This window comes from Oncorhynchus masou, chromosome 8 (assembly GCF_036934945.1).
Source record: "Oncorhynchus masou masou isolate Uvic2021 chromosome 8, UVic_Omas_1.1, whole genome shotgun sequence".
Classification (NCBI taxonomy): Eukaryota; Metazoa; Chordata; class Actinopteri; order Salmoniformes; family Salmonidae; genus Oncorhynchus; species Oncorhynchus masou.
Genome location: NC_088219.1, coordinates 25,978,999 through 26,005,910, shown reverse-complemented (window position 1 = coordinate 26,005,910; position 26,912 = coordinate 25,978,999). Strand labels below are relative to the sequence as shown.

The 26,912-nt window shown below is 41.9% G+C and overlaps 1 protein-coding gene across 1 annotated transcript in view; it reads right to left on the bottom strand.

Annotated features, from left to right (window-relative positions):
- LOC135544450 (astrotactin-2-like) overlaps nt 1-26,912 on the bottom strand; it is a 501,862-nt gene that overhangs the window by 411,057 nt on the left and 63,893 nt on the right. Inside the window, exon 2 of the mRNA XM_064972062.1 lies at nt 11,301-11,488. Within this exon, the coding sequence (XP_064828134.1) occupies nt 11,301-11,488 (188 nt within the window). The remainder of the gene's footprint in view (nt 1-11,300; nt 11,489-26,912) is intronic.

Genomic DNA, 26,912 nt, shown 5'->3' with positions numbered 1-26,912 from the left:
TGGCTGCGAGCGAGCACTGTCAATATTGTGCTGTGGGAACGGAAGGCACTGCCAAAGTGAACTACATTAATGTGTTTATTTGGCATAGTGTAATTTAAAATGTCTCCTTCAGTGGCTGACTCCATGTGCTAGCTCTCCTCTCTCCCTATTCCGCAACAAGTCATTTCGTTCTCACTGTCCTGTCATCTGTTCCTGTCAAGGTCCAAGCTAAGCTTGTAATCAAACACTATCAGAGTGTAAACAAAAGTGTGGAAGCAAACGATGCGTTTATTGACTGCAGAGCTTGAGCTTGCCACCATTGGCTCTCACCATTGGCTCTCACCTTTGGCTCTCACCATTGGCTCTCACCATTGGCTCTCACCATTGGCTCTCACCATTGGCTCTCACTCTGACCAATGGCACACAACAACTTGGCATTGGCTGCGGTATTGATACCATTCCAACTTCAATGACTGATACTGTTGCCTTCATGCTCCTGATTAAAAGACAAACCCTAAAATGGCCATCTTAATCCCATTCATCTACAATACAAATTTGGTTGCTAACAAGTCATTAAATTACAAAAGTTGAATCAAAGAACCATCTCATTTTATTGTTTCGCCCAGTTATAGTCATACCGGAAGTCAGAGACTGTGAACAAGAGATACTGTATGCATATTCATTCAGTGAGATGATGAAGATAAACTTTTGGCATAGGTCTGAAGTACAATTATCTCCTCTGAGTAAATCACTTTCCTCGTAACTTTTCCTTCTAGAACTTCCCACCCCGGTCTCCTTCAGCTGCTGGGTACTGTGTGTGTTTTAATTAGAATTGATACTGTATTCATGGCTCTATAACATGCACATTTGTCAAATGAAAGGAACCGAAAGGTGGCCAGAACAATTAAACAGGGAACAATTAAAATGTAACTCACTCTGAGTTAAATGCTATAATTAAATGTGTCTGTGCCCAGAGTAGCTACATTATGTCAGCTTGTACCAGCCTAGGAAATTAATTTGATTCCGGTAGAGCCGCAATTACGGGCGGACACTGTGTGTGTTGGGACCTGTGTGCTCTTTGTGCCTCAGTGACCCTCCACTCTCTGACCATCCATAACCACTGACTTGTTAATTATAATGTGGTGGCTCCTAGCATGTAGTGTGCACTGCCCCTCTATGCATATCTGGCAGGAGAGTGATGATAAGGATACTATTCCTATACCTTTACACCGCAAACGGAATGGGAATGAATGAGCCTAGTAATGGATGCAGTGGTGTGAAAATGAATAGGTTCATGGTTCTAAACGATAGATTATTCATTGTCTTTAGTGCTTGTCTGAAAGGTAGCATTTCACACATACTGTATCTATCGTTATGGTTTATGCAGCATTCCACACATATCTATCTTTATGATTTATGTAGCATTTCACACATATCTATATTTATGGTTTACGATTGGCTGAATTTTCTATTTCTGCTTTCTGCTTTGCAAGATATGTACACCCACCACTCACGCCAAGATCTGAGAGAATGGGAAGGTTATGTTCCGTTACATGCCATATGAAAGGCTCGGTAGCTGCCAGCGTTATTGTGTCCCATTGAGTTAAAATACTACTTGTCCTCCAAGTGAACCCAAACGTGTCGTCATTTATGTAAGAAATATCTACCTTACCACTACCATGGCTGACAGTAAATCTGTATTTTTTCTCTCCTTGAAACTTGACAATAGTATTGCAGAGTATTGTATTTCATTCCTATCCTTACTGTGCCAGAAACAGACGCACACACTCTGTGCCTAGTCCTCCTATCCTCATTTGTCTTAGCTTGAGATTCCTAAAACATGGATGGATTCTGTTCTGGGGGGAATGGGGGTTCCAGTGAGGCAGGGAAATTGCTTTTGCTCTCTCTCTCTCTCTCTCTCTCTCTCTCTCTCTCTCTCTCTCTCTCTCTCTCTCTCTCTCTCTCTCTCTCTCTCTCTCTCTCTCTCTCTCTCTGTCTCTCTCTCTCTCTGTCTCTCTCTCTCTCTCTCTCTCTCTCTCTCTCTCTCTCTCTCTCTCTCTCTCTCTCTCTCTCTCTCTCTCTCTCTCTCTCTCTCTCTCTCTCTCGGGTTGCCGGGTGGTTTTGTTTAATGCGAGGCAAGCCTGATCAAACAGCCACTGTGACTCTTTTGTGGCAGCAAAGTGGTTAGCACTAGGTGTTAATAATTCCACGCGCCACTCTTCCTTCTCTGGCTCTGAGGGGGAATGTAAAAGGATCTGTCAGAGACTGCTTCATCACTATCGATTCCATTTAATTCCGACTTGTGCATGAATGGCTCTGGCAGATAGGATGCAGGAGGATAACATTCTACAGTATGCCTTTGTTTCCTCTCTTTTCCATTTCCTTCTCTGTTTGAGAGCCCAAATTGTAAGCTTGGCACTCGCTGCTCTGCAAGGTTTGGCAATTATCTCCCACAGCCTTTGCACAATAAGTACGCAGGCCACCAGAGCAACTGGGTTAGCATAATGCCCAATTATTGGTAAATGGCATGGATCAATGGTAATGACAAGAGAGTGCAAAGCAAGCCATCCTCTTCTCAGTCCCTATGCTAAGACAACCAAGGCGCTTCCGAAGCTATTATTACATGTTAATAACACAGTAGTGGGTGATTTCCAATGGGCTCATTCTGGCTTTATAACTATTAGTGGGTTGATTTTCAATGGGCTCATTCTGGCTTTATAACTATAAGCCAGTGTGAGTTATCCTAAAACCTGACAGCAAACACTCTAGGATAACCACCCAAAAAGCAGCGAAAAACCAAAGCTTCGCGGACCACCATTATACTTTATGTGTGGTACCTTCAACGCAAGTGTTTGATCACTCGACGTTGAGGATGAGAGCTCGAATCAGTGGTGACACATAAAGCCCTCCAGGCAAGGCTGCTGGAACAGACACAACATTAGCCATGCAGGGAGCGGAGCTGCTGTAAACGCTTATGTAAGGGGAGCCGACGAGTGCCCGGCGCATGCTAATGTACCCCCTACGACCAGACGGTCTCGGACCAGACACGCTAATGTAGCAAGGCCAGACAGGGGGGGAGTCAGGGGCATAGAAGGTCATGACGGGGGTCTGAGTCAGGACTGATCAAGCTAGGAGCTCTTAGTGTGACTGGTCCTGGTTGACCAGCATAACAGCAGAAGGGAAGTTCTTCGTAATGCTGAAGAGGTTTCCTGGAATTGATAGGCAGTGGGTGTAAATATGCCAATGAGCACTTAAAACAGAGCAATGGAAAACACAGCCCTCCCGACCACATTTCGATACTGAATACCAATTCAAAAGGTACACATCCATTTGACCATTTCCCTAAAGACGTCATTTATGCATGTGTCATGCACACTTTCCCCTAAATCAAATCTTTCCAAATAACTGGAAAAGTTAAGAGACCCTAATGAGAGAAGCTGTGGGGAAGCACAGCTAATGGCCACAGACCCCTGATCCAACTCTGCTTCTTCATTGAATAACAAAACATTTACCTTTTGGCCCTCATGTCGCCAATTTTCACAACCTGTATTTAATTCCCTTATTTGTTCTTCATCATGAGTAAGAGGAAGCTCATTATCTGAATCTCGAGGCTGGTACAGCTGGCAGCAGCCTATCATCTGAGACACAGAGGTCTAAGTGTAACCTATAAAATCATCATTATCCTGGCGAGCTGTCGCTTGTTCGACATGATTGACAAGTCAGCCCATTAGAGTGGAAGAATGAAAGCTTGTCCTTGTTCCTTACTTAAGTGAGTTTAATGCCCGAAGCTTTTTGAAAGGAACTTTAAGTTGTGCGTTTAGTGTTATTTTTGGCAAGGCAGTTCAAAAAAGGAGAAATATGTCTTTGTGTTTAAATAGTAATTTGATTTTAATGTTAAGATCATACTGTCACGCCTTGGTCTTAGTATTTTGTGTTTTCGTTAATTAGTTGGTCAGGCCAGGGTGTGACATGGGTTTATGTTGTTGTATTTCGTAGTGGGGTTTTTGGGATTGCGGCTGAGTAGGGTTGTTGCATAGGTTTGGCTGCACGAGGCAGTTCTCAATCAGAGTCAGGTAATTCTCGTTGTCTCTGATTGGGAACCGTATTTAGGTAGCCTGGGTTTCACTTTGTATTTCGTGGGTGATTGTTCCTGTCTCTGTGTAGTTTCACCAGATAGGCTGTAATTAGGTTTCACGTTCCGTTTGTTGTTTTTTGTATTTGTATAGTTATTTCATGTGTCATTTTTTTCATTAAAGTCATGAGTAACCACCACGCTGCATTTCGGTCCGACTCTCTTTCTACAAACGAAGAACGTCATTACACATACAGTGAATGACTATGTTTTTAATGATATGGTAATGGGGATATACACATTTTAGTTATGATCACTGTAGGGTCATGTTTGGTGAAAAGCTAAGTGTACTTTGAAAACATAAGAGCATTTTATTTAGCACATAAGATCATACATTTATCTTGTCTGCTGAAAGTAATGCTTACCTTGGGGCAGTAAATGTGCCTCTCTGAGCTCCATACTGCACATTATTTAAGGTAAAATGCTTCTTAATTTAAATGCTAACACTCTATACAGATGCAGGATCTTAATTTGATCCGTTTCTCACAGTAGGAAAATAACCCTGCAGTCACAAGAAATGTGAATTATTGTGTGTATTATAATTAATTGACATTTTTGTATGGGTTGATGCAGCACTCTCCTCCTTGGTAAAACTTGGTAAAATAGCCCTTACACAGCCTGGAGGTGTATTTGTTGTATTTTTGTATATTTGATTGAACCTTTATTTAACTAGGCAAGTAAGTTAAGAACAAATTCTTATTTACAATGACGGCCTACCCCAGCCAAACCCTAACCCAGACGACACTGGGCCGATTGTATTTGTATGGATCCCCTTTAGCTGCAGCCAAAGCAGCAGCTACTCTTCCTGGGGTCCAGAAAAATTACAATACATTCACAGTTTTCACAACACACTGTGTGCCCTCAGGCCCCTACTCTACCACTACCACATATCTACAGTACTAAATCCATGTGTATATATAGTGCGTATGTTAGCATGTATGCATGTTTTTTTATCTGTTTTTTAAATGTTGGCCGGTTGTGATACAGCCTGGAATCAAACCAGGGTCTGTAGTGACACCTCTAGCACTGAGATGCAGTGCCAGTCGGGAGCCAAATTGTTGGGTCCTTGTCCTGTTGAAAAACAAATGATAGTCCCACTAAGCCCAATGGGATGGTCTATCACTGCAGAATAATGTGGTAGCCATGCTGGTTAAGGGTGCCTTGAATTCAAAATAAATCACAGACAGTGTCATCAGCAAAGTACCCCCACACCATAACAACTCATCCTCCATTAAGGTTGGAAAAACACATGCGGAGATAATCCGTTCACCCGCGCCACGTCTCACAAAGATGCAACGGTTGGAACCAAAAATCTCCTATTTGGACTCCAGACCAAATGAAAAATTTCCACTGGTCTAATGTCCATTGCTTGTGTTTCTTGGCCCAAGCAAGTCTCTTCTTCTTATTGGTGTCATTTGGGCTGCATTTTCTTAACTCTGTGTCTTCCATTCCTGTGGCGGTCCTCATGAGAGCCAGTTTCATCATAGCGCTTGATGGTTTTTGTGACTGCACTTGAATAAACTTTCAAAGTTCTTGAAATGTTCCATATTGACTGACCTTCATGTCTTAAAGTAATGATGCTGTCGTTCCTCTTTGTTTATTTGAGCTGTTCTTGCCATAATATGGGCTTGGTATTTTACCGAATAGGGCTATCTTCTGTTTACCACACAACTGATTGGCTCAAACGCATTAAGAAGGAAAGAAATTCCAAAAATGTACTTTTAACAAGGCACACCTGTTGATTGAAATGCATTCCAGGTGACTACCTCATGAAGCTGGTTGAGAGAATGCCAAGAGTGTGTAAAGCTGTCATCAAGGCAAAGGGTGGCTATTTGAAGAATCTCAAATATAAAATTGATTTTGATTTTTTTAACACTTAACACAGTTCCTACATTATTCCATATGTTATTTCATAGTTTTGATGTCTTCACTACTATTCTACAATGTAGAAAATAGTAAAAATACATAAAACCTTTGAATGAGTAGGTGTTCTAAAACCGGTAATGTATATATTAATAGAGCAAATGAAATTCCAATAATATGGACACATTATGATCTAAACAAATGAGAATAAACTGCACAATTCAAAAGGTTATCAGAGTTCCATGTCAATAAGATGTCCTTTCCACGTATGTGATGGAGACAATGAACATAGGCAGAATCGGGAGAGAGAAACCGACACCTCAATGTCAAAAGAATAGAGCACTCAGACTTGAACCTGTCACAGAACTGACAGAATTACACTTAATGATGCAAAGAGCCAGGAGACATCCTGGGCCCCGAGGCCAGAAGCATACACCGTGTTTCCTGATCCTCTTCCTTCCTATTCAATATCCTTCCCCAATTTCACAGATGATGAGATTCCGCACGGATAAACACACATGCTACCATTCACATCAAGTCCAAGTGGAAGTATCAAAAGAAAACCAAGAGGGGTGACTGAAAGCATGAAGTAAGGTCTGCTCTGAGCTTGAACCCACTTTATATCGCTCAACCAGCTTGCCCGGAATGACCTCTGGCTCATCACTCAGTGAAGTGATATTTAAAAACAGAGCATGCTAATGTTTATGCCCTGAAACAGTGCTAGTCAGCAGAGGGGCACATTGAGGGTGGGTGAGAGATTTGCATCGGACAGCATGGATGGATGATGCACATGATACAGCAATTCCCCTTAGGGCTGGGCAGTATAGCGTATTATAAGATATACCGGTATTGATGCAATGACCGGTTTGGGTTTTTACTTTACCTTCTATAACAGTATTTGAATGTTTGGTTTGTTAAATGTGGTACGCCGTGTTTATAGTTTACTTCGCTACTTGAGTCATCTCTCTCTGCTCTCTCTATTTGTTGTTCCTCGACCACAAGACACTTGCGTTCAGTCTGCATGGTCAATGCAGGACATGCAACAATGTTGATGACAACAATACTTTTTTCACTTTGCTTCTTCATATAAATCCAGTAGTGTTCTAAAATTACACTATTAGTTTGTGTTGCTTACATCTGAAAACAGCTAGTTTGTCTTTTCTTTGCAAGTTGGGCCTAAATCTTGTTGCTGCTAATGCTAAACACTAAGTAGCTAGCTAATACATGTACTGAGTCAGAGCAAACATAATTAGTTATACAGCCTGATAATACAAGTGATGGTGTAGACCTAAATCAGCATGTTGTTTGTGCAACAGCACCTTCTAAATCAAAGAGGAATACAAGAAGCATTAATATGTTAGCTACATGAAGTAGCTAAGATTAAACAGTCAATGTAGCCAAAGATTATAGGGTCCCTTAGGAAACAATTATCAACACTTTGGTTCCTAAAAAAACACTTTGGTTCTTACCCTATCATAATAACTACTCCCTGGCATTTTCCTTTGAATTAGAATAATCATTCCATTTCCATGATTCCAACATTTCACCCAAGTGTTCTGCTCCAAATCATAAGTAAAATCGCTATTGCAACATTTGGTTCGAAATAAGGTTTAGATTGTTTGCCGATACTGTGCAGCCCTACATGGCAATGTGGAAATTTTCTCAAATGAGTGCAGGAAATACAGACATTTATGAAAATGCAAAAAAAAAATTGGGGTTCAAGTTGAATTGAACCGTACAAAACAATCAGAATGGAGAAAGACCCATTTAAATCACTTAGAATGTATGTGTTGGCACCCTGAGGACATGCACTACTTATAAAGCAAATTTAGAAATTGTATAATTTAAAAACATAAAATACTGTCAAATACTCTCATACCGTCATTTTTTTTTTTTTTACAATACTGTGATATGATATTTTGGCCATATCGCCCAGCACTAATTCCCCTGAGGACAGCGAGTCAATAGGCAAAGAGAAAAGGAAAGATAGAGGGGGAAATAGAGAGAAAGAGGCAGAGAGAAGGGGATGTGAAGAGATGTGAGGATGGGGTGGAGGTAGAGAGAGGGGTCAAAAGGGGCAGAGAGAAGAGGAGTGTATTGAGAGGTGATTAAGTTGGAGAGATGAGAAGTGACGTCTGGAGCAAGGAATAGAGATAATATAAGAAAGAAAGAGAGGAGTGAGACGTGAGAAAGAGGTGAGCAAAAAGGGTGTGGAGAAGTGAAGAGAGGGGACTGGAGAGGTGTGAGAGGAGATAGATGAATGGAGAGAATACTTGTAAGGACATACCAGTGGAGAGGTGTAATGGATTGAAGAAGAGAGATGTGTGTAGGTGTATAGGTTGTTATCAATAAAATGTCACAATAAGGTGCAGAGTGTTCGATTTGTTTGCTGGGGGACATGGAGATCCCCAGCGTCGCTACAACCGTTGACAACTGTGTGCCGTTTTCAAAGGATTGTTAAATAAATGTAACTATTTGGTTGTAATATCATCACCTCATGAAGAGCCTAGTCAGAACTACACATTTCAGATTATTCCATGCAAAACAATTGTGCAAATTTACCACTATCATCAGAACTATACAGAAATTAACTGTATGCTTTTCATGATCAGTAAACATGAATTGATCATGTAATTTCAGATACATGAGGATAGCCTCACACTATCTCTAAATATTGGCTATTTGAGTGATATACAATAAAAGTGAACTATACCCGACCAGTATGAGTGGTTTAGGTTCATTTCCCATCCATTTTGCCTGTCAAGCAGCAGAAGGGTGCATTTACTTTACAAGCCCCCAGTAGAGACTTTGTACAGTTGGCTAAACATAGTGGTAAGTAGACCTAATGTACTTTTTTTCTCCAACATTTTCCCCTTTTCAACATGGTTTTTAAGAGTGTTTAATCAAGTTTGCTTGTTGACGGACCATGCCATGCCAAATTGACTAACTTTCAGTGGGTAAACTAGATGGCTATATTTGCTTGCTATTTATAGTGGTGGTGACAGTAGTCCGACTGACAACTTTACCAGGACGAGGACTTGTTGATGTCAAGCTCTTTCCAAAAACCTAATCTCTTTGGAAGCAAGCTAAATGACACGTTGTTTGCTTAGCTAGCTACATGCCAAATGGATAGGTTACCCTCACAAGTCTGAAAATACATGATCAATTCATGTTCACGGATCATGAAAAGCATACAGTTAATTTCTGTATAACTTTGATGATAGAGGTAAATTTGCACAATTATTTTGCATGGAAACTCTGAAATGTGTAGTTCTGACTAGGCTCTTCATGAGATGATGATATTACAACCAAATAGTTACATTTATTTAACAATCCTTTGAAAACGCCCCCAAGTTGTCAATGGTTTTAGCAGAGCTGGGGGTCTCCTTTCCCCCCAGCATCCAAATCGAACACTTTGCACCGTATTCTGACGTTTTATTGATAACGACCTATAGGAGAGCAGTAGAGACTTGTGGAGCATGCAGAGGCAGGTGAACAGATGGATATGGTAGTAGAGGTGTAATGTTTGAGAAGGTTTGTTGGTATGTCCATGTTTCCAGAAGAACAAAGGAGATGTGTGAAATGCGTGCCCATCTCAGGGTGCTTCTATCACAAAGCTGTTGTTACAGGATGTGTGTGTGTGTGTGTGTGTGTGTGTTTGTGTGTGTGTGTGTGTGTGTGTGTGTGTGTGTGTGTGTGTGTGTGTGTGTGCGTGTGTGTGTGTGGGGGGGGGGTATTTAAATTTTAGCATGTGTGTGTACAGTCGTGGTCAAAAGTTTTGAGAATGACACAAATATCCATTTTCACAAAGTCTGCTGCCTCAGTTTGTTTGCATATACTCCAGAATGTTATGAAGAGTGATCAGATGAATTGCAATTCATTGCAGAGTCCCTCTGTGTCATGCAAATGAACTGAATCCCCCAAAAACATTTCCACTGCATTTCAGCCCTGCCACAAAAGGACCAGCTGACATCATGTCAGTGATTCTCTCGTTAACACAGGTGTGAGTGTTGACGAGGACACGGCTGGAGATCACTCTGTCATGCTGATTGAGTTTGAATAACAGACTGGAAGCTTCAAAAGGAGGGTGGTGCTTGGAATCATTGTTCTTCCTCTGTCAATCATGGTTACCTGCAAGGAAACACGTGCCGTCATCATTGCTTTGCACAAAAAGGGCATCACAGGCAAGGATATTGCTGCCAGTAAGATTGCAATTAAATCAACCATTTATCGGATCATCAAGAACTTCAAGGAGAGCGGTTCAATTGTTGTGAAGAAGGCTTCAGGGCGCCCAAGTAAGTCCAGCAAGAGCCAGGACCGTCTCCTAAAGTTGATTAATCTGCGGGATCGGGGAACCACCAGTACTGAGCTTGCTCAGGAATGGCAGCAGACAGGTGTGAGTGCATCTGCACATACAGTGAGGCGAAGACTTTTGGAGGATGGCCTGGTGTCAAGAAGGGCAGCAAAGAAGCCACTTCTCTCCAGGAAAAACATCAGGGACAGACTGATATTCTGAAAAAGGTACAGGGATTGGACTGCTGAGGACTGGAGTAAAGTCATTTTCTCTGATGAATCCCCTTTCCGATTGTTTGGTGCATCCGGAAAAAAGCTTGTCCGGAGAAGACAAGGTGAGCGCTACCATCAGTCCTGTGTCATGCCAACAGTAAAGCATCCTTAGACCATTCATGTGTGTGGGGTTGCTGCTCAGCCAAGGAAGTGGGCTCACTCACAATTTTGCCTAAGAACACATGAATAAAGAATGGTACCAACACATCCTCCGAGAGCAACTTCTCCCAACCATCCAGAAACAGTTTGGTGATGAACAATGCCTTTTCCATCATGATGGAGCACCTTGCCATAAGGCAAAAGTGATAACTAAGTGGCTCGGGAAACAAAACATCAATATTTTGGGTCCATGGCCAAGAAACTCCCCAGACCTTAATCCCATTGAGAACTTCTGGTCAATCCTCAAGAGGCAGGTGGACAAAAAACCCACAAATGCTGACAAACTCCAAGCATTGACTATGCAAGAATGGGCTGCCATCAGTCAGGATGTGGCCCAGAAGTTAATTGACAGCATGTCAGGGTGGATATCAGAGGTCTTGAAAAAGAAGGGTCAACACTGCAAATATTGACTCTTTGCATCAACTTCATGTCATTGTCAATAAAAGCCTTTGCCACTTATGAAATGCTTGTAATTATACTTCAGTATTCCATAGTAACATCAGACAAAAATATCTAAAGACACTGAAGCAGCAGACTTTGTGAAAAATTTATATTTGTGTCATTCTCAAAACTTTTGGCCACGACTGTATGTGTTTCTTACCATAACAGAGATGTGCAGCAGGTGCATGTGTTCGTGCAGGACATGAGCAGGTTCCCGGGCCGTGGGTACGGTGGTCTGGATCAGCTGCTCAGAGGTGCTCATGGACACGTGGAAATACAGTGTCCCGTTCTCCAACCACTGCTGCTTCCAATGCACCTGAGATATGTCTGCCCCAGTACCTGACATCTCTACAGATAGAAAGAGAAATAGAGAAAGAGAGATTTTGTGAAATAAACAATTGGTGTGTGTGTGTGTGTGTGTGTTTGTGTTTGTAAACAAGTGTGTGCACTTATGTGTGTGTTTATCTGTGTCTGTGAGAGGAACATGCATCTGTGGGGAAAGTGAAGTGAAAGTTCAGGGGTGACCCAGAAGTCTGTGATAAGTTTTCATTAACATTCCAGTGAAGTGCTTGCTCTCTCTTAAGGTCAAGACTCGGCTGCCCCCCTAGACGTAGATGTAGATAGCTTAGACTTTGCTTGCATGCTGCTTATTTGTATAAATAATTCACATGGGGATGAGACAATGGGTGTCATTCCGTCTGTTAACCGTCACCTAGGATTCCATTTTATTGTCAATAGCACTGGAGAAAACGTTGCCTCGCTGCGCTCTCCACAAATCATCAAAAGTCCTGTAAACCTAATGAATACATTAGCATGAACATGCCATTGGCATTAGCATAAAGAGCTACGACACCAAAACAATTCAAAAAGGAAAGAAAGAAGGCAGCGAGAAAGGAATCCAGAAAGACGAGCCGCAACCTTGAAAGATTTTAACAAAGCCAAGTGAGATTAGATTTAGTGGGCAGGTTGGTGGGAGAAATAAAAGCAGGGAGAAAAAAAAGCCAAGTTGGCCAGATAGGGATCAAAGCACAGGACTGTGATGCTATCGACTACTGGGGCTATGTGGTCGCTGGGTACTGAGACAGCCTCTGGGAGCTATGTGCTTGATACAGTATTTGTCAGGGGTGGGTGACAAGGGCAGTGACAGGGGGATGGGAGCTGCTCCCAGACCAGTGGCAGGTACAGAATGAGGGATGGCTTTCAGTGGCGCTGGTCATTAACTTGCTGACTCTGGGTCAGTGGACACGGCAGGAGAGGAGTACTCTGTGAGCTGCCCTCATCACTACCACTGCCCTTCCAGTACAGGGCACACATACATCAGGATCGCTAGGGCTTGAAGGACAGGGGTAGAAGTAAAGCGACTTGATATGGCACAGTATGGGATGCTCTCTGATACCACACTAAAGAGTTCAGATTCTTTGACAGATTTGTGGACAAGTCCTTAATATTCTATTCCTGTGTGCCATCGCTGTATCAGAACTTCATTAACATGGGCAGTATGATCATCTACCATGAATACTGAAACAGCCATATAGAGGATGAGCTGGAGGACATGCTAACCACTGTATTATTGTACAGGGATCTACATTTTTGGCTCCTCGTGGGACAATCAGGTGGGAAACTTTTCAAAAGCCTCCAGAAAGTCCGCTTTCAGCATCTTTCCCTCTCATAAATGGTTGCTGACTGTGCAATAGTAGGATTAAAGTTAGTAGGCTGTGAAATTTCAAGCACATTGCTGTGTTTAATCTGCAGCTTCTCATATTTGGAGATTTGGCTATTGAGCTTGAACGAGGATGTTCTCAGGTCTAACAAAGAGGTGGCACTCATCAGAGGCAGCCATTTAAACGAATAGAGGGGGACAGATATAACAGAGCCGTTTTGGCTGGTAATCACTTGGGTGGACACTGTACAAAGACAAAAGCATGCCATGAGTGTTGTTATTGGGCAAACATTGAGACGTTAGCAGGATACAGAGGCTGTTGTGTGTGTGTGTGTGTGTGTGTGTGTGTGTGTGTGTGTGTGTGTGTGTGTGTGTGTGTGTGTGTGTGTGTGTGTGTGTGTGTGTGTGTGTGTGTGTGTGTGTGTGTGTGTCTGTGTGGGTGCGTGCGTGTGTGTGTGTGCGTGTGCGTGTGCGTGTGTGTGTGTGTGTGTCTGCGTGTGTGTGTGTGTGTGTGTGTGTGTGTGTGTGTGTGTGTGTGTGTGTGTGTGTGTGTGTTGGTCAGTTTGCATGCCTGTGTGTGGGAAGACGAGGTTGAAGCATGTAAGCTCCCAGCAAAGGCATCAGGGATGGAATGTCTACCCAGCGGAGAGAAAGGACAACCCTGAGGTGCGTCATTGCAGCCATTACACAAGCCCCTGAGAGCAGGGGAGAAGCATGGCGGACTTTACACAAAGAGAATGAGAAAGAGAAACGGTTGAACCATTAGAGCTCTCTTCTCTAGAGTGAGGCGAATGCCGTATCACATCAATACCGACCAAGGTACCAATAGTTACCAAGGTTACAGTAAAACCTATAGCAAAACATAAAAAAAGGCAAACTGTTTTTAGAGTAACATCCTTTTCCAATTTACCCACTCGTGATCGCATTAAGCTTGCAGAACAGAGCAGACGGGATTGTTTGGAGCTTGCCCAAATCTTTGATAAAGCCCTGTTATTCTAGACTGATGCATCTGAAGGTAGCCCAGATGACCCTGAGTGAAATCTACTGAACAGTATATTGTATTGGTATTGTATTGGTCAGTATACCACTTATTACCAGGGCTGTACTCAAAGTGGCTCAACGCACAGTACCTAATCACAGTTGCTGTGACCTGTACGTATAGTATATGTAATATTGTATTTCAGCCATTGATTTTCATTTTCGCTCATTTTAGTCCACCATGTTGGGTGTTTTGAAGAGATGACGTTTCTCTAAAATCAACATGGAAGATTTTATTATAAAGGAAGAATGGACAAAATACATGTATTATTCTTAACGGACTTTTCAAATGTAGCACCCAGTTGTACAAGTTTGTTTCCATTTTTAGAATGAAATTCACACTGTGAAATAACTAAGTATTTCTGAAAATGAGAACTGATTTAATCTCCACCAATATGAGTTTTACTTAAGATGCCAGTGAACAATCTGTTCCCTCTAAAAATGAACAATGCAACAGTTTATGATAATAGATACAAAGAGTGTTGTCTAGTGAGCTGTGAATAACCCACTTCTCCCGAGGGTGTGAAATACTGGGATGCAGAATAACACCAAAGCTGCTGTGACCGACATGGCTAAAGTCCTCTTTGTCCACACTACCATTAGAAAGCCTTGAACACAGCATTCAGTTAATGTCAGCAGGCTGACCTTTGTTTTGTTAGAATGATGAAATGTGTTGGTTATCATTCATAAATGTGACCTTTACCTTGATTAGTGTTCATAACGGCAATTGAAATGTTATTTCATACTAGAATAAAAACCGTGTGGCAGCAACTGAGGAAGTACTTGGTGTTGTAGCTGAGGTGGATTTTAAAGAATGCTTGTGAAGGTTATAATGATTATTCATCTCTCTCTTTAGTATAATTAATACCGGTAGCACACATGCTGTAAAACAATGTTTTGAATTATCGTTGTAAAGCTGAGGTCACAGTTATAGATACACATAGTCAAGACAGATGCACACAGATACAAATGGAGTGAGATACACTAAACAAGGAGATTTTTGTGACCTACACACACACACACACACACACACACACACACACACACACACACACACACACACACACACACACACACACACACACACACACACACACACACACACACACACACACACACACACACACACACACACACACACACACACTCACTCACACACATATACGCACACACACGTCCTCCCCAAAGGTCGTTCTCATCAGTTTAAAGGTGATCATAGCTGCATGGAGTCAGTACCTGCGTGGGCTGACAGTGCCGTGACAGTTTGTCAGCTCAGTAACAAGGCTGTGTCGTCTGCTTACCTTGATGAAAGCTGGCACCCTTAAGGCACTATGCTGCTTGTCATTAACCATGTGGCATGGCAAGCCAGCCAGCGAGCCTTCCGATAACGCTGCTGCCTCGCCTAGCGCCTCAGCCTGCCATGCCCGTCATAATATTATGGGCAGCTGCACGTTTAATAATTCATAAGCGACAATAATGATAGAGTTCCATAACCTTTTAGATTCATCTAAATATATCAGCTCAATATGCAGAGAGGATAGAAGACGGTGTCAGTCAGCGCCTCATCAGTACTGTCAGAGCCTGTTACCTGATTCATTACACATATCAAACACATCTCACTGTGTTCAGGTTGTAGACATTTCTAATGTCCACTCTGAACGGCCTCACTTTTGAAACTAAGTATTGAGAGTAAAGTCTACTTTAAACACACAAAAACCTTCCCCACATACTGTATCAGGAAAAAATTATGAATACTCTCGTAGAAATACATATTTGATTGGTCACCAAATGAGTGGTTGTCACGACTCCCATTCATAAAATGCTAATACCTCTTAAGAATTGACCAATTACCATTTCCAAACGAGTTGACGTGAGATCGGATATTTAGGCAAATACGGCATTGCCGAAAGGCTGCCGTGCCACACGTCCAGTGTTGAGGAGTAGTGCTACATGTAGTTCAACTAGTAATTTAATTACATTTTGCAGTAGCTTGGCGGTAGTTGAACTGAATTCAAATCTAGGTAGTGTTTTCAGTAGTTCAGTGGTGTAGCTAACTACTGGCACTACACACTATGGGTGTGGTTTGGGTTAAATAGTGTTACTGTAGGTTCTGACCAAACAGAGTAAAACCTCACGGATGACTAGAAAAAGCTCAAGCCACGTTTATTCAACCACTGGGTCATACAACTGCAAAGACAAAAACATGTTTACACAAGTACCTATAATTATACCCTCATACCAGGTGGAGTCAACTCCTTGCACATCTCCACAGCCAGTACATCTCTGTTGCTAGTCAGGAACTTAATTGGTTCCTCTCACTGGTGGAGTCATGGCCCTGCCTCATGCTAGAACCTTCGTGGGTGTGGAAGTATGTTTGTGGGATAGGACTGTTCACTTCATCTGACCTGAACTCGGGACAAATTCCTTGCTCCTCCCAAACCCACGACTGTCCTACTTTATCAGTGATTGAAACCAGACTGTTCCCCTTTGCCTCCCTCCTTAGGAGCCATGAGAATTAACAATAACATGTTGACAGAATGTAAACCTTCTGCACTCCCCCTTCCTCACTCAATAACTTTCCATACACCTTATTCCTATCCATCCTCAATTGACCCCAACATATACATTCCTGACATATGTAATGTAATCAATACGTTTTAGTATGGTACATGAATGAGTATATTTCAAGCTAGCACCCAATAGTAGGCAATCATTTCCTTTCTTTTTCAGCATCAGACCTACCTAATTCTCACTTAATACATCGTTTATGTGTTTAATAGGCTAAATGACACGTTCTGTTAACATATGACCCCAGATTGACCTGTTCTTGCAATGTATAGTCTATGACATTTCAGATTTACAGATGATCATGTTTCACAAAGTAGTTTGGATGAACTAAATTACTTTTTCAAAATGTTGGGTTCTGAGAATGTGAAATATACTTCTTCATGTCACTGAGGGAGAGAGGGTCATGTATAACGTTTACATTATGTCAGGATAATGATATTGTTAGCCATCAGGGATCCTATGAGAGGGATCCTCTGGGAAGAGAAGAGACGCAGTCTGGTACCAGGCACCATGGCAGCCGTGAGTTGGGCAGGGAAGCGATCACATGTGGCCGGCATTGATAAGGGGAGAGAGCCATGGATTAGGCAACAAGGGGGTTGAGGTCAGGTCACCTTACGGAAGAAGGAACGGTCTATTACCCCATCACTTCGTCTTCCTGTCGAAGCATAAAAGATGTAAGGATTGGAGAGAAGGAGAGAAGGGGAGAAGGAGAGAAGGAGGAGTGCATCTAAATTGGAGAATATATACTTTTTTTTGATGGAAACAGGTTTTTGTCAAATGCAGCTGTATTCATCCTCTGAGAAGAATTACACTTAAACTTGATAAGCTTTCATAGTGTCTGTTGAGTTTTTTACTCTGAGAATTAGAACCTAACAAAATAAACATTAGTTAAGTAAACTATTTTTTTTTCATAGGGTTAGCTTTAGTGTAGCTTAACTTATTTCAGTGTGAAGTAATTGGTAGCTTGGTCTTTTCAGAGTAGTTTTCCCAACACTGTGCACTTCCCATTGAAATTAAACACTTAACAACTTAAAGCCACCCCAATGTATTTATAACACTCCCTAATGAAATAGTTGCCATTCATGGCCATTAAACATGCATACAAATAAAATGCATAGTGAGGAGAAGGAGCATGTTTCAAGGCATTGAAATGTGTTAATTTCCAGCGGCACAGTTGGATCCTAACGTCCTGCCATGCCATCTATGTGAAGAGAGAGATCATGTTCTCCCAGTCAGGACTGAACAGCTAATAATGTCAACCAGGGGGGAGAGAGTGAGAGAGAGAGAAATCATGGGCATGAGAGAGGCCATCAATGTCATATTCAGGTCCTGGCCAGTCATCATTAATTAAGGGTCAGGAGACAAGCAGCAAATACAAAGATTCATGGAGGTAAAATAACAATGGGCTTGATGCTATTGTATTCTGATCAAGTAAGCTAGTTGAAAGAGCAATCATTTCATATGTGCAAGCTACATCTACAGCACAGGCAAATAGAATCAGGATGAATACAATATAACCATAAAATGATATTATATGACAAAGTAATATTCCCCTATATGACATGAACATATGACATGGGCATTGCACAAAGGCAGTCAAAATTACCCTCTGTCTCCCAGACAAAAAGATCTGTCACCAGGTGTCTCTCCCTGTCAGTGGGGTCTTTGAGGGCTCCTTCTGCTGTGACAGCTGTCTCTGCACTGCCTGCTGCACTGCTCAACACAGTCAGCACAGCGGTCTCCAATTTTGACGACTCATCACTTCCTAGTGGATGACCTGGTCGTGACCTCTGTACCACCCGCACGCCATTGCCATCTGCCATCTCCACAGATTAATTTTTAAAGCTGCTTGACCCTAATCATCTTAGTAATGTACTGTTGCATTACTGTTGCAACACCGACAGTGGGATTTCTCCAAGATATAATTATGCTGAAATATGTCTGCCCTATGCCACAGAATGTTTTTCGGGCTCTGCTGCTATTGCTGATGAGGTACAAAGGACAGCAATCACTTCAAATAGAAAACAGGAGGTCCCGTGGGATAATTGGATTCTACCAGTGTCTAGGACTTCCCCTGTGGCTAGGGTCCGGTGAGAATAAGTTATTAACAATCAGTTGAGCCAGTTGAGCCAGTGGAATCAAAGGTCCATCTTTACCCCAACACTCACGCCAACTCAAACTGTGCTCAATCACAGAGCCAGCAGCAAGCATTGCTGGGCAGTGCCCACCGCCTCTAGCAGGAACCAAACACATTTCAGACTCTACTTATAAAAAGGTTCACTCCATAAGGGACCATCTGATTTATGGTATGAAATAGGTGCTTTATGACGTAACCTAGGTAACAGAGCTTTAGAGAGGACGTCCGCGATAGTGACATACAGATTAACTCAGGTTTATGGCCTTGCTGTATGAAACTGGACGAGAGAATACAAATTATATGATAATATATTCATACAAATAAAACCTACCATAGATGTTTTTTGATAGTTTACAACCATGTTACAACAGATCCTGGTTCTTTTCCCATTCATATAATAAACACTAAAACATAGAAGTAGACAAGTGCACTGAGACCCAGGAATTATAGAACAGAGTGGGTGTTATTTTTATGGTAGTACTGACTGACCTTTAGGAACACATACAGTATAAGTCAACTAATAGTGGCTTGCTGTCTTCCGCTGCTGACATGCTGCATTGAGCCCTCTCTCCTCTATAGAGAGCACACAAACTCCTCCTAAGCCATCTCTCTGTCTCTAGCCCAGCAGCCCAAGGTCACCTCTGTTTTACATCCAATAATAAGCCCCAGCACCTTAACAACGCTGTAAAACCCAAAGTGCCCCCAAATTAAGGGATTTAATACGCAATTGAGTAGTGATATCATTTGGTTTCAACCAAAAACCCTATTCTTACAAGGAAATTGAGTTTCATTACCCAAAACAATGCCACTCTAATTTATGTGAGGATCTATAAATGGTTTGTCTCTTGCTATTTGGGATTAGGGAGGCAGCCAGCCAAAAAGGGCCTAATGTATTTAAAGTGACACATTAACAGGATAAACAGTCCCCCTTATCTGCAAAGTACATAGACTCTTTTTTAAATACTCCAATCCCATTAAAGGGACCATTCTCCAAATGATTGCACCATCTTCTGCTCTCACGTTCCGGCCGTCGGCCCTCCTGCCAAAGAGTGAAGCCGGGGGTAATCATACACACATTAAGATGAACTTATCCATTGTTCTGGATTCTCCCCAATGAGACCTCGGTCAAATGTCTCTTCCTGTTCTGATCTTGTAGAGATGGACGGATGAAATCTATTGGCAGGGCTGGTGTAGTGTACTCACAAAGCCCTAGTGAGCAGGAGGACCCTGCAGTTAATGCCTATAACGCTATCTGGCCAGAATGTGTTGTGTATTGTACAAGCCAGACTCATATACTGTAAGTGGTGTTACTGATAGTTATGTGTAAGATGATTCACCAACATGGGAGCATATGCTTCCCACCTCACTTAGAGATCTCAGAAACAGAAAAGGTGGAAGAACCTGCATTTCCTGTCGAAGACAATGGTGTGTGCCCTTCACCTACTGCCATCATTGTAAATAATAATTTATTCTTAACTGACCTACCTAGTTAAACAGAGGTTAAAGAAACAAATTTTCAGACATACAGAAAAGCAAAACAAACATGAAGAGAATCAAATAGCGCACACACGCGCGCTCACACGCACGCACACGTGCACGTGCACACACGCACACACACACACACACACACACACACACACACACACACACACACACACACACACACACACACACACACGCACACACACATCTGTGTGTGCGTGTCTGTCATCTTCTCTCCCAGATGGATTCATAAACTTGTTGGATTTCTCATTTCTCTTCTAATTACATTACTGTATTGTTAATTCAGAACTTTACTATTGTCTTTTCAATTATGTGATGTAATCAGTTTTGAAAGAAAGAACGCAAGGATATATATCAGCACAAAGGAAAGTGATATCACACAGGATATAGTATGATGAATAAGAAACTCAAAATGTACAGTTCTTCACCAATGGATTATTTACCTGTATCAGAATTGTTAAAGTCCACATATAGATACATCTATTAGGTATTTTAACATGCCGTAAACATTTATTGTAGGGTCATTATTCATTATCTTCTGTGTAACATAATGGATATATAGTTCTGTAGATGACGGAAAGAATAGCTTAACCTTGTGTACACTATTGGAGATACTCACCATACCATAGTATGGTTTACAAGTATTATGGTTAATATTAATGGATATAACACCTTGGCAATAGGGGTCAGTTCCACCCCTATGAATACAGTAACAACCCTGATAAAAGAGTTGGCTCTAGTCTAATTACACTATTTAAGGTAAATAAAACTATACCCTTTAAAAATATCCTCCTTCAAATATACTACTACTAACATTTATGGCCTAACATTAAATGTAATCAGGTAGCAGCACTACAGTACAAAAAGCTGACCTCTGCTCACTATATTGCAAATGCTAACGGCACGTCATAATCCTATCACCAATCAATTGGGACCAAGTTACTATAAAATGCATCAATTTTTTTTCCATCTGTGTTTTGAGCAGGAGTAAACTAGTAGTTAGGTAAAGGAGCTTTTTATTGCTTTTTGCCAAGTCACTATGAAAAACCTGTCATAAGGAATTTACATGTTCAAATCAACCCGGTTAGTTGAGGTAATTGAGGTAATATGCACATGTAGGTAGAGGTAAAGTGACTATGCATGGATAATAAACAGAGAGTAGCAGCAGCGTAAAATGGGGAGTGTGGCTGGGGACAATGCAAATAGTCCTGGTAGCCATTTGATTAGGTGTTCAGGAGTGTTATGGCTTGAGGGTAGAAGCTGTAAGACACCTTTTGGACCTAGACTTGGCAATCCGGTACCGCTTGCTGTGCGGTAGCAGAGAGAACAGTCTATGACTTGGGAGTCAATTTTCTGGGCCTTCCTCAGACACCACCTGTTATAAAGGGCCTGGATGGCAGGAAACTTGGCCCCAGTGATATACTGGGCCGTATGCACTACCCTCTGTAGTGCCCTGCGGTCGGAGGCAGAGCAGTTTCCATACCAGGTAGTGATGCAACCAGTCAGGACGCTCTCAATGGTACAGTTGTATAACTTTTTGAGGATCTGAGGACCCATGCCAAATCCTGAGGGGGAATAGACGTTGTCGTGCCCTCTTCACGACTGTCTTGGTGTTTGGACCATGATAATTTGTTGGTGATGTGGACACCAAGCAACTTGGAGCTCTCAACCTGCTCCACTACACCCTCATCAATGAGAACGGTGGCGTGCTCGGTCCTCCTTCCCTCACGTTGAGGGAGAGGTTGTTGTCCTGGCACCACACTGCCAGGTCTCTGACCTCCTCCCTATAGACTGTCTCATCGTTGTCGGTGATCAGGCCTACCACTGTTGTGTCATCAGCAAACTTAATGATGGTGTTAGAGTCGTGCTTGGCCGTGCAGTCATGGGTGAACAGGGACTACAGGAGGGGACTGAGCACACACCACTGAGGGGCCACTGTGTTGATGATCAGAAGTGGCAGATGTGTTGTTACCTACCCTCACCACCTTGGGGCGGCCCATCAGATAGTCCAGGATCCAGTTGCAGAGGGAGGTGTGTAGTCCCAGGGTCCTTAGCTTAGTGATGAGCTTTGTGGGCACAATGGTGTTGAACGCTGAGCTGTAGTCAATGAAGAGCATACTCACATAGGTGTTCCTTTTGTCCAGGTGGGAAATGGCAGCGTCGAGTGCAATAGAGATTGCATCATCGGTGGATCTGTTGGGTCGATATGCAAATTGGAGTGGGTCTAGGTTTCTGGGACAATGGTGTTGATGTGAGCCATGACCAGCCTTTCAAAGCCCTTCATAGCTACAGACTTGAGTGCTATGGGTCTGTAGTCATTGAGGCATGTTACCTTGGTGTTCTTGGGCACAGGGACTATGATGGTCTGCTTGAAACATGTGCTACGGGTCTGTAGTCATTGAGGCATGTTACCTTGGTGTTCTTGGGCACAGGGACTATGATGGTCTGCTTGAAACATGTTGGTGTTACAGACTCGGTCAGGGACAGGTTGAAATCGTCAGTGAAGCCACTTGCCAGTTGGTCCGCGCATGCTTGGAGTACACGTCCTGGTAATCCGTCTGGCTCAGCGGCCTTGTGAATGTTGACATGTTTAAAGGTCTTACTCACAATGACTACGGAGAGTGTGATCACACAGTCGTCCGGAACATCTGATGCTCTCATGCATGCTTCAGTGTTGCTTGCCTTGAAGTGAGCATATAAGTGTTTTACCTCATCTGGTAGGCTCGTGTCACTGAGCAGCTAACAACTGTGCTTCCATTTGTAGTCTGTAGTTTGCAAGCCGTGCCACGTTTCACGAGCATCGGAGCCGGTGTAGTACAATTCAATCTTAGTCCTGTATTGACGCTTTGCCTGTTTTATGGTTCGTCGGAGGGCATAGCTGGATTTCTTATAAGCGTACAGGTTAGAGTCCCGCTCCTTGAAAGCGGAATCTCAGTGCGGATGTTGCCTGTAATCCATGGCTTCTAGCTGGGGTATGTAAGTACGGTCACTATGGGGACAATGTCATCGATGCACTTGAGGAAGCCAGTGACTGATGTGGTGTACTCCTCAGTGCCATTGGAAGAATCCCGGAACATATTCCAGTCTGTGCTAGCAAAACAGTCCTGTAGCTTAGCATTTGACCATTTCCTTATTGAGCGAGTCACTGGTACTTCCTGCATTAGTTGTTGTTTGTAAGCAGGAATCAGGAGGATAGAGTTATGGTCAGATTTGCCAAATGGAGGGCTTTGTACGCGTCTCTGTGTGTGGAGTAAAGGTTGTCAGAGTTTTTTTCCTCTGGTTGCACATTTAACATGCTGGTAGAAATGAGGTAACACGGATGTAAGTTTCCCTGCATTAAAGTCGCCAGCCACTAGGAGCGCCGCCTATCGATGAGCATTTTCTTGTTTGCTTATGGACTTATACAGCTCATTGAGTGCAGCCTGAGTGCCAGCATCGGTTTGTGGTGGTAAATACGAAATATATAGATGAAAACTATTTTGGTAAATAGTGTGGTCTACAGCTTATCATGAGATACTCTACTTCAGGTGAGCAAAACCTAGAGACTTCCTTAATATTAGATTTTGTGCACCAGTTGTTATTTACAACTAGTTACAGACTGTCACCCCTTGTCTTACCAGAGGCAACTTTTCTATCTTGCCGATGGACCGAAAATCCTGCCAGATATATGTTATCCATGTCGTCGTTCAGCCACGACTCAGTGAAACATAAGATAGTATGTAAGATATTATATATTATCAGTTTTTAATGTCCTGTTGGTAGGATAGTCTTGATTGGAGCTTATCCCCTTTGTTATCCAATGATTGCACGATGGCTAATAGGACATCAGATACTTACAAGGCACCCCAACCAAATTTCCCGATATCTCCGTCTCATCTTCATGTGAATGGCAGGGATTTGGGTCTTGTCGGGTGTCTGAAGTAAATCCTTCGCATCCGACTCGTTAAAGAAAAAATCTTCATCCAGTACAAGGAGGGGTAATCACCGTCCTGATATCCAGAAGCTCTTTTCGGTCATTAGAGACGGTTTCAGAAACATTATGTACAAAATAAGTTACAAATAACGCAAAAAACACACACAATGTGGTAGTAATCAAAGGTATAATTGAAGCATTATTGGAGGGGAGATAGTAATTATCAAAAGTCATTGCTACATTGAAACTGGCTGAATCTATTTTACACCACACTTTTCATTCCATTTCCGCATAAGTCCCTAACTTTTTGGAAACCCCCAGAAGCTGAATTTGATTGCTTTTAGTGCTGAAACTTCCAAAGGACACACTTCCTGTAATTGCAATTTCCAATTTCCATTTGAGGGTATGTTTTTAGGAAACTGAATGTGTGGGATCTTTAATGACTTGAGTGTTGTCCTTCCATAGCAATTAGTTGTACATATTAGAACATGACAACAAAGGAATCAAAGCTCTTTAACATTTTCAAAGATGTTCCGACTGCTTGCTGATGGATCTACAGTCGCAGATTAATGAAAATAAAGACCGCCATTCTACATACTTAGATGTTGTTTTCATATTACTTTTAAACTTGTTCCTCCAAAGTGTATTAAATAATTGCACCAAAGGTCTGTATATTTGTCAGGATTTCATTGATATAGTAGATTTAAAACAATAGTACAACTAGAAATAGTATTGTATTTGTGACAGCAATGATGCTATTAATAAGTAAACAAACACTGCATGGTATTATACGTTTTGATAAGAACAAAGTTAAGTAAAAACGTCGGGGGAGCGTATGGAGAAAAAAGTAGTTAACAATCTTGCACCCTAGGTGTGATGTTAATAAAACAATTTCCTGTCTTAGTCAGAACATTTGATGAGTCACTTGTCAAGTATTTGCAGCTAAAGGAATTATCCCCCGCTGCTCATGTTAACCTCATCCACAGGAGACACCTGAATGCAGAAAGACGTGATTAACATACTAAGCACTCTCAACTAGTTCCACAGACTAAAGAAATGAGTGAAAGCCATTTATCAGACACCACACTACAATGGTCAAAGTGAAGTGTCCTCTAGCTGTAGTCACTAAAACATTGTCCTTGTCCGATTCCAATTCAGCTCGGGAAAGCCCTCTTAAAAAAGGGACTAAGTACCAATAAATTCACTTTAAGACCTCATGTCATTTTCTCTAGTCAATCAAATTATATCTGAATATATACTACATTTTCACTTAGTCGTTGACCATTCTCTGGACATAAGTACCTGGGAAATAAAGTAGAGAATACTGAATGACGTCTTTCAGACAGTATGAGCGGTGAGATTATCAGACAGTACCTGTCCTCGAGGGTCAGCCAGTTCAGATATTATACTTTTCCATTAGTAAGCTGGAAAACGGTGGTCTATCCACTTAGCTCGGTAATGAGATCAGAGGAAGAATTAAAAACAGAATGTTGAAACCTTAATATGATAGTCCATTTAAATTAAAGGGCTGAAATCTTACAGGCTGAGCCTGACAGTAATTTTGAACATTACTTTCTCGAGGACTTTAATAGAGTTTCAGTTCACATAAAGGATGTCTCTAGGCATAAAAGACGAAACTAATCAATTCAATTGAATACTTTCATCTGGCGAGTAAATTTTGTTTGCTGTTTATTGAGTCTTCCCGCGAGAGAGATCCAGTCGACATAGTTCACGCAGCGCATCATTTGTGCTCAACCTTGTAATGGTCGGGAAATTGAAAGGTATATCGAGAAGTATAATGTAAGCAATTAAAGATGTGTTATAATGGTTTTGTATCATTTCAGCTAGTAGTTTTGAAAGTAGCACTCGAGCTAAAACTGGTCCCCTAAAATTGTGCACAGTTGTGTACGTCATTGTTCTGGATCCTCTGTGCTGTGCTGACCTGATCCTGCCTCCCACTTTAACTTGCATTACACATCATTCCACCTGCCAATCAACATGGTCCATTAGTTTGGTTGTTGTAGGCTAGTTCCTGTTGTAGCATGCATTGTCTCCTCAGACTAGTATGGCAAACAAGCAAATGTAATAATGTGTCACGCCCTGGTCTATATTTATTATGTTATCTTCATTTATTGGGGCAGGCCAGGGTGTGACATGGGTTTATTTGTAGTGTTTTTCGTCTTGGGGTTGTGTGGGGTGTATAGATTAGTCTATGGCTGCCTGAGGTGGTTCTCAATCAGAGTCAGGTGATTATCGTTGTCTCTGATTGGGAACCATATTTAGGTAGCCTGGGTTTCACTGTGTATTTGCGGGTGATTGTTCCTGTCTCTGTGTTTGTTGCACCAGTCAGGGCTGTTTCGGTTTTCGACGTTTGTTGTTTTGTATTGTTCGTGTTTACTTCATCATTAAAAGATGTATCTAACGAACCACGCTGCATTTTGGTCCGATCCTTCTTCCACCTCTTCGTCAGAGGAGGAGTTGGAAGAAACCCGTTACATAATGTCATTATATACAATGGAAAATGTATACTTATTTGTTTCCATTAAATGACTTGCCTACTTAAATAAAGGTTAAAAGAAAATTAAAATAAATAAATAAAATGTCCCACTTAAAAGTAATGTATTAATTATATCATATGCCTAGAAATGAATGATTATTCGCTGGCAATAAACAGCTTCAGTGTTGCCCACATTGGATTACCTCATATCAGGGAATACCTGTGTGAAAAGTTTATAAATGCAAAAGGTGGAAACATGGAATTATTTGATTTGGATGGATAATTGACACAACATAAAGGTAGGCCAATATTTTCTTATCTAAAATTTGGGTGAAAGTTTGCAGTATACATTTCTGGAGTGCGTCAAATCAAATTTGATCAAATGTTGTTTTATTTGTCACATGCTTCGTAAACAACAGGTGAGGACTAACAGTGAAATATTTACTCATGGGCCCT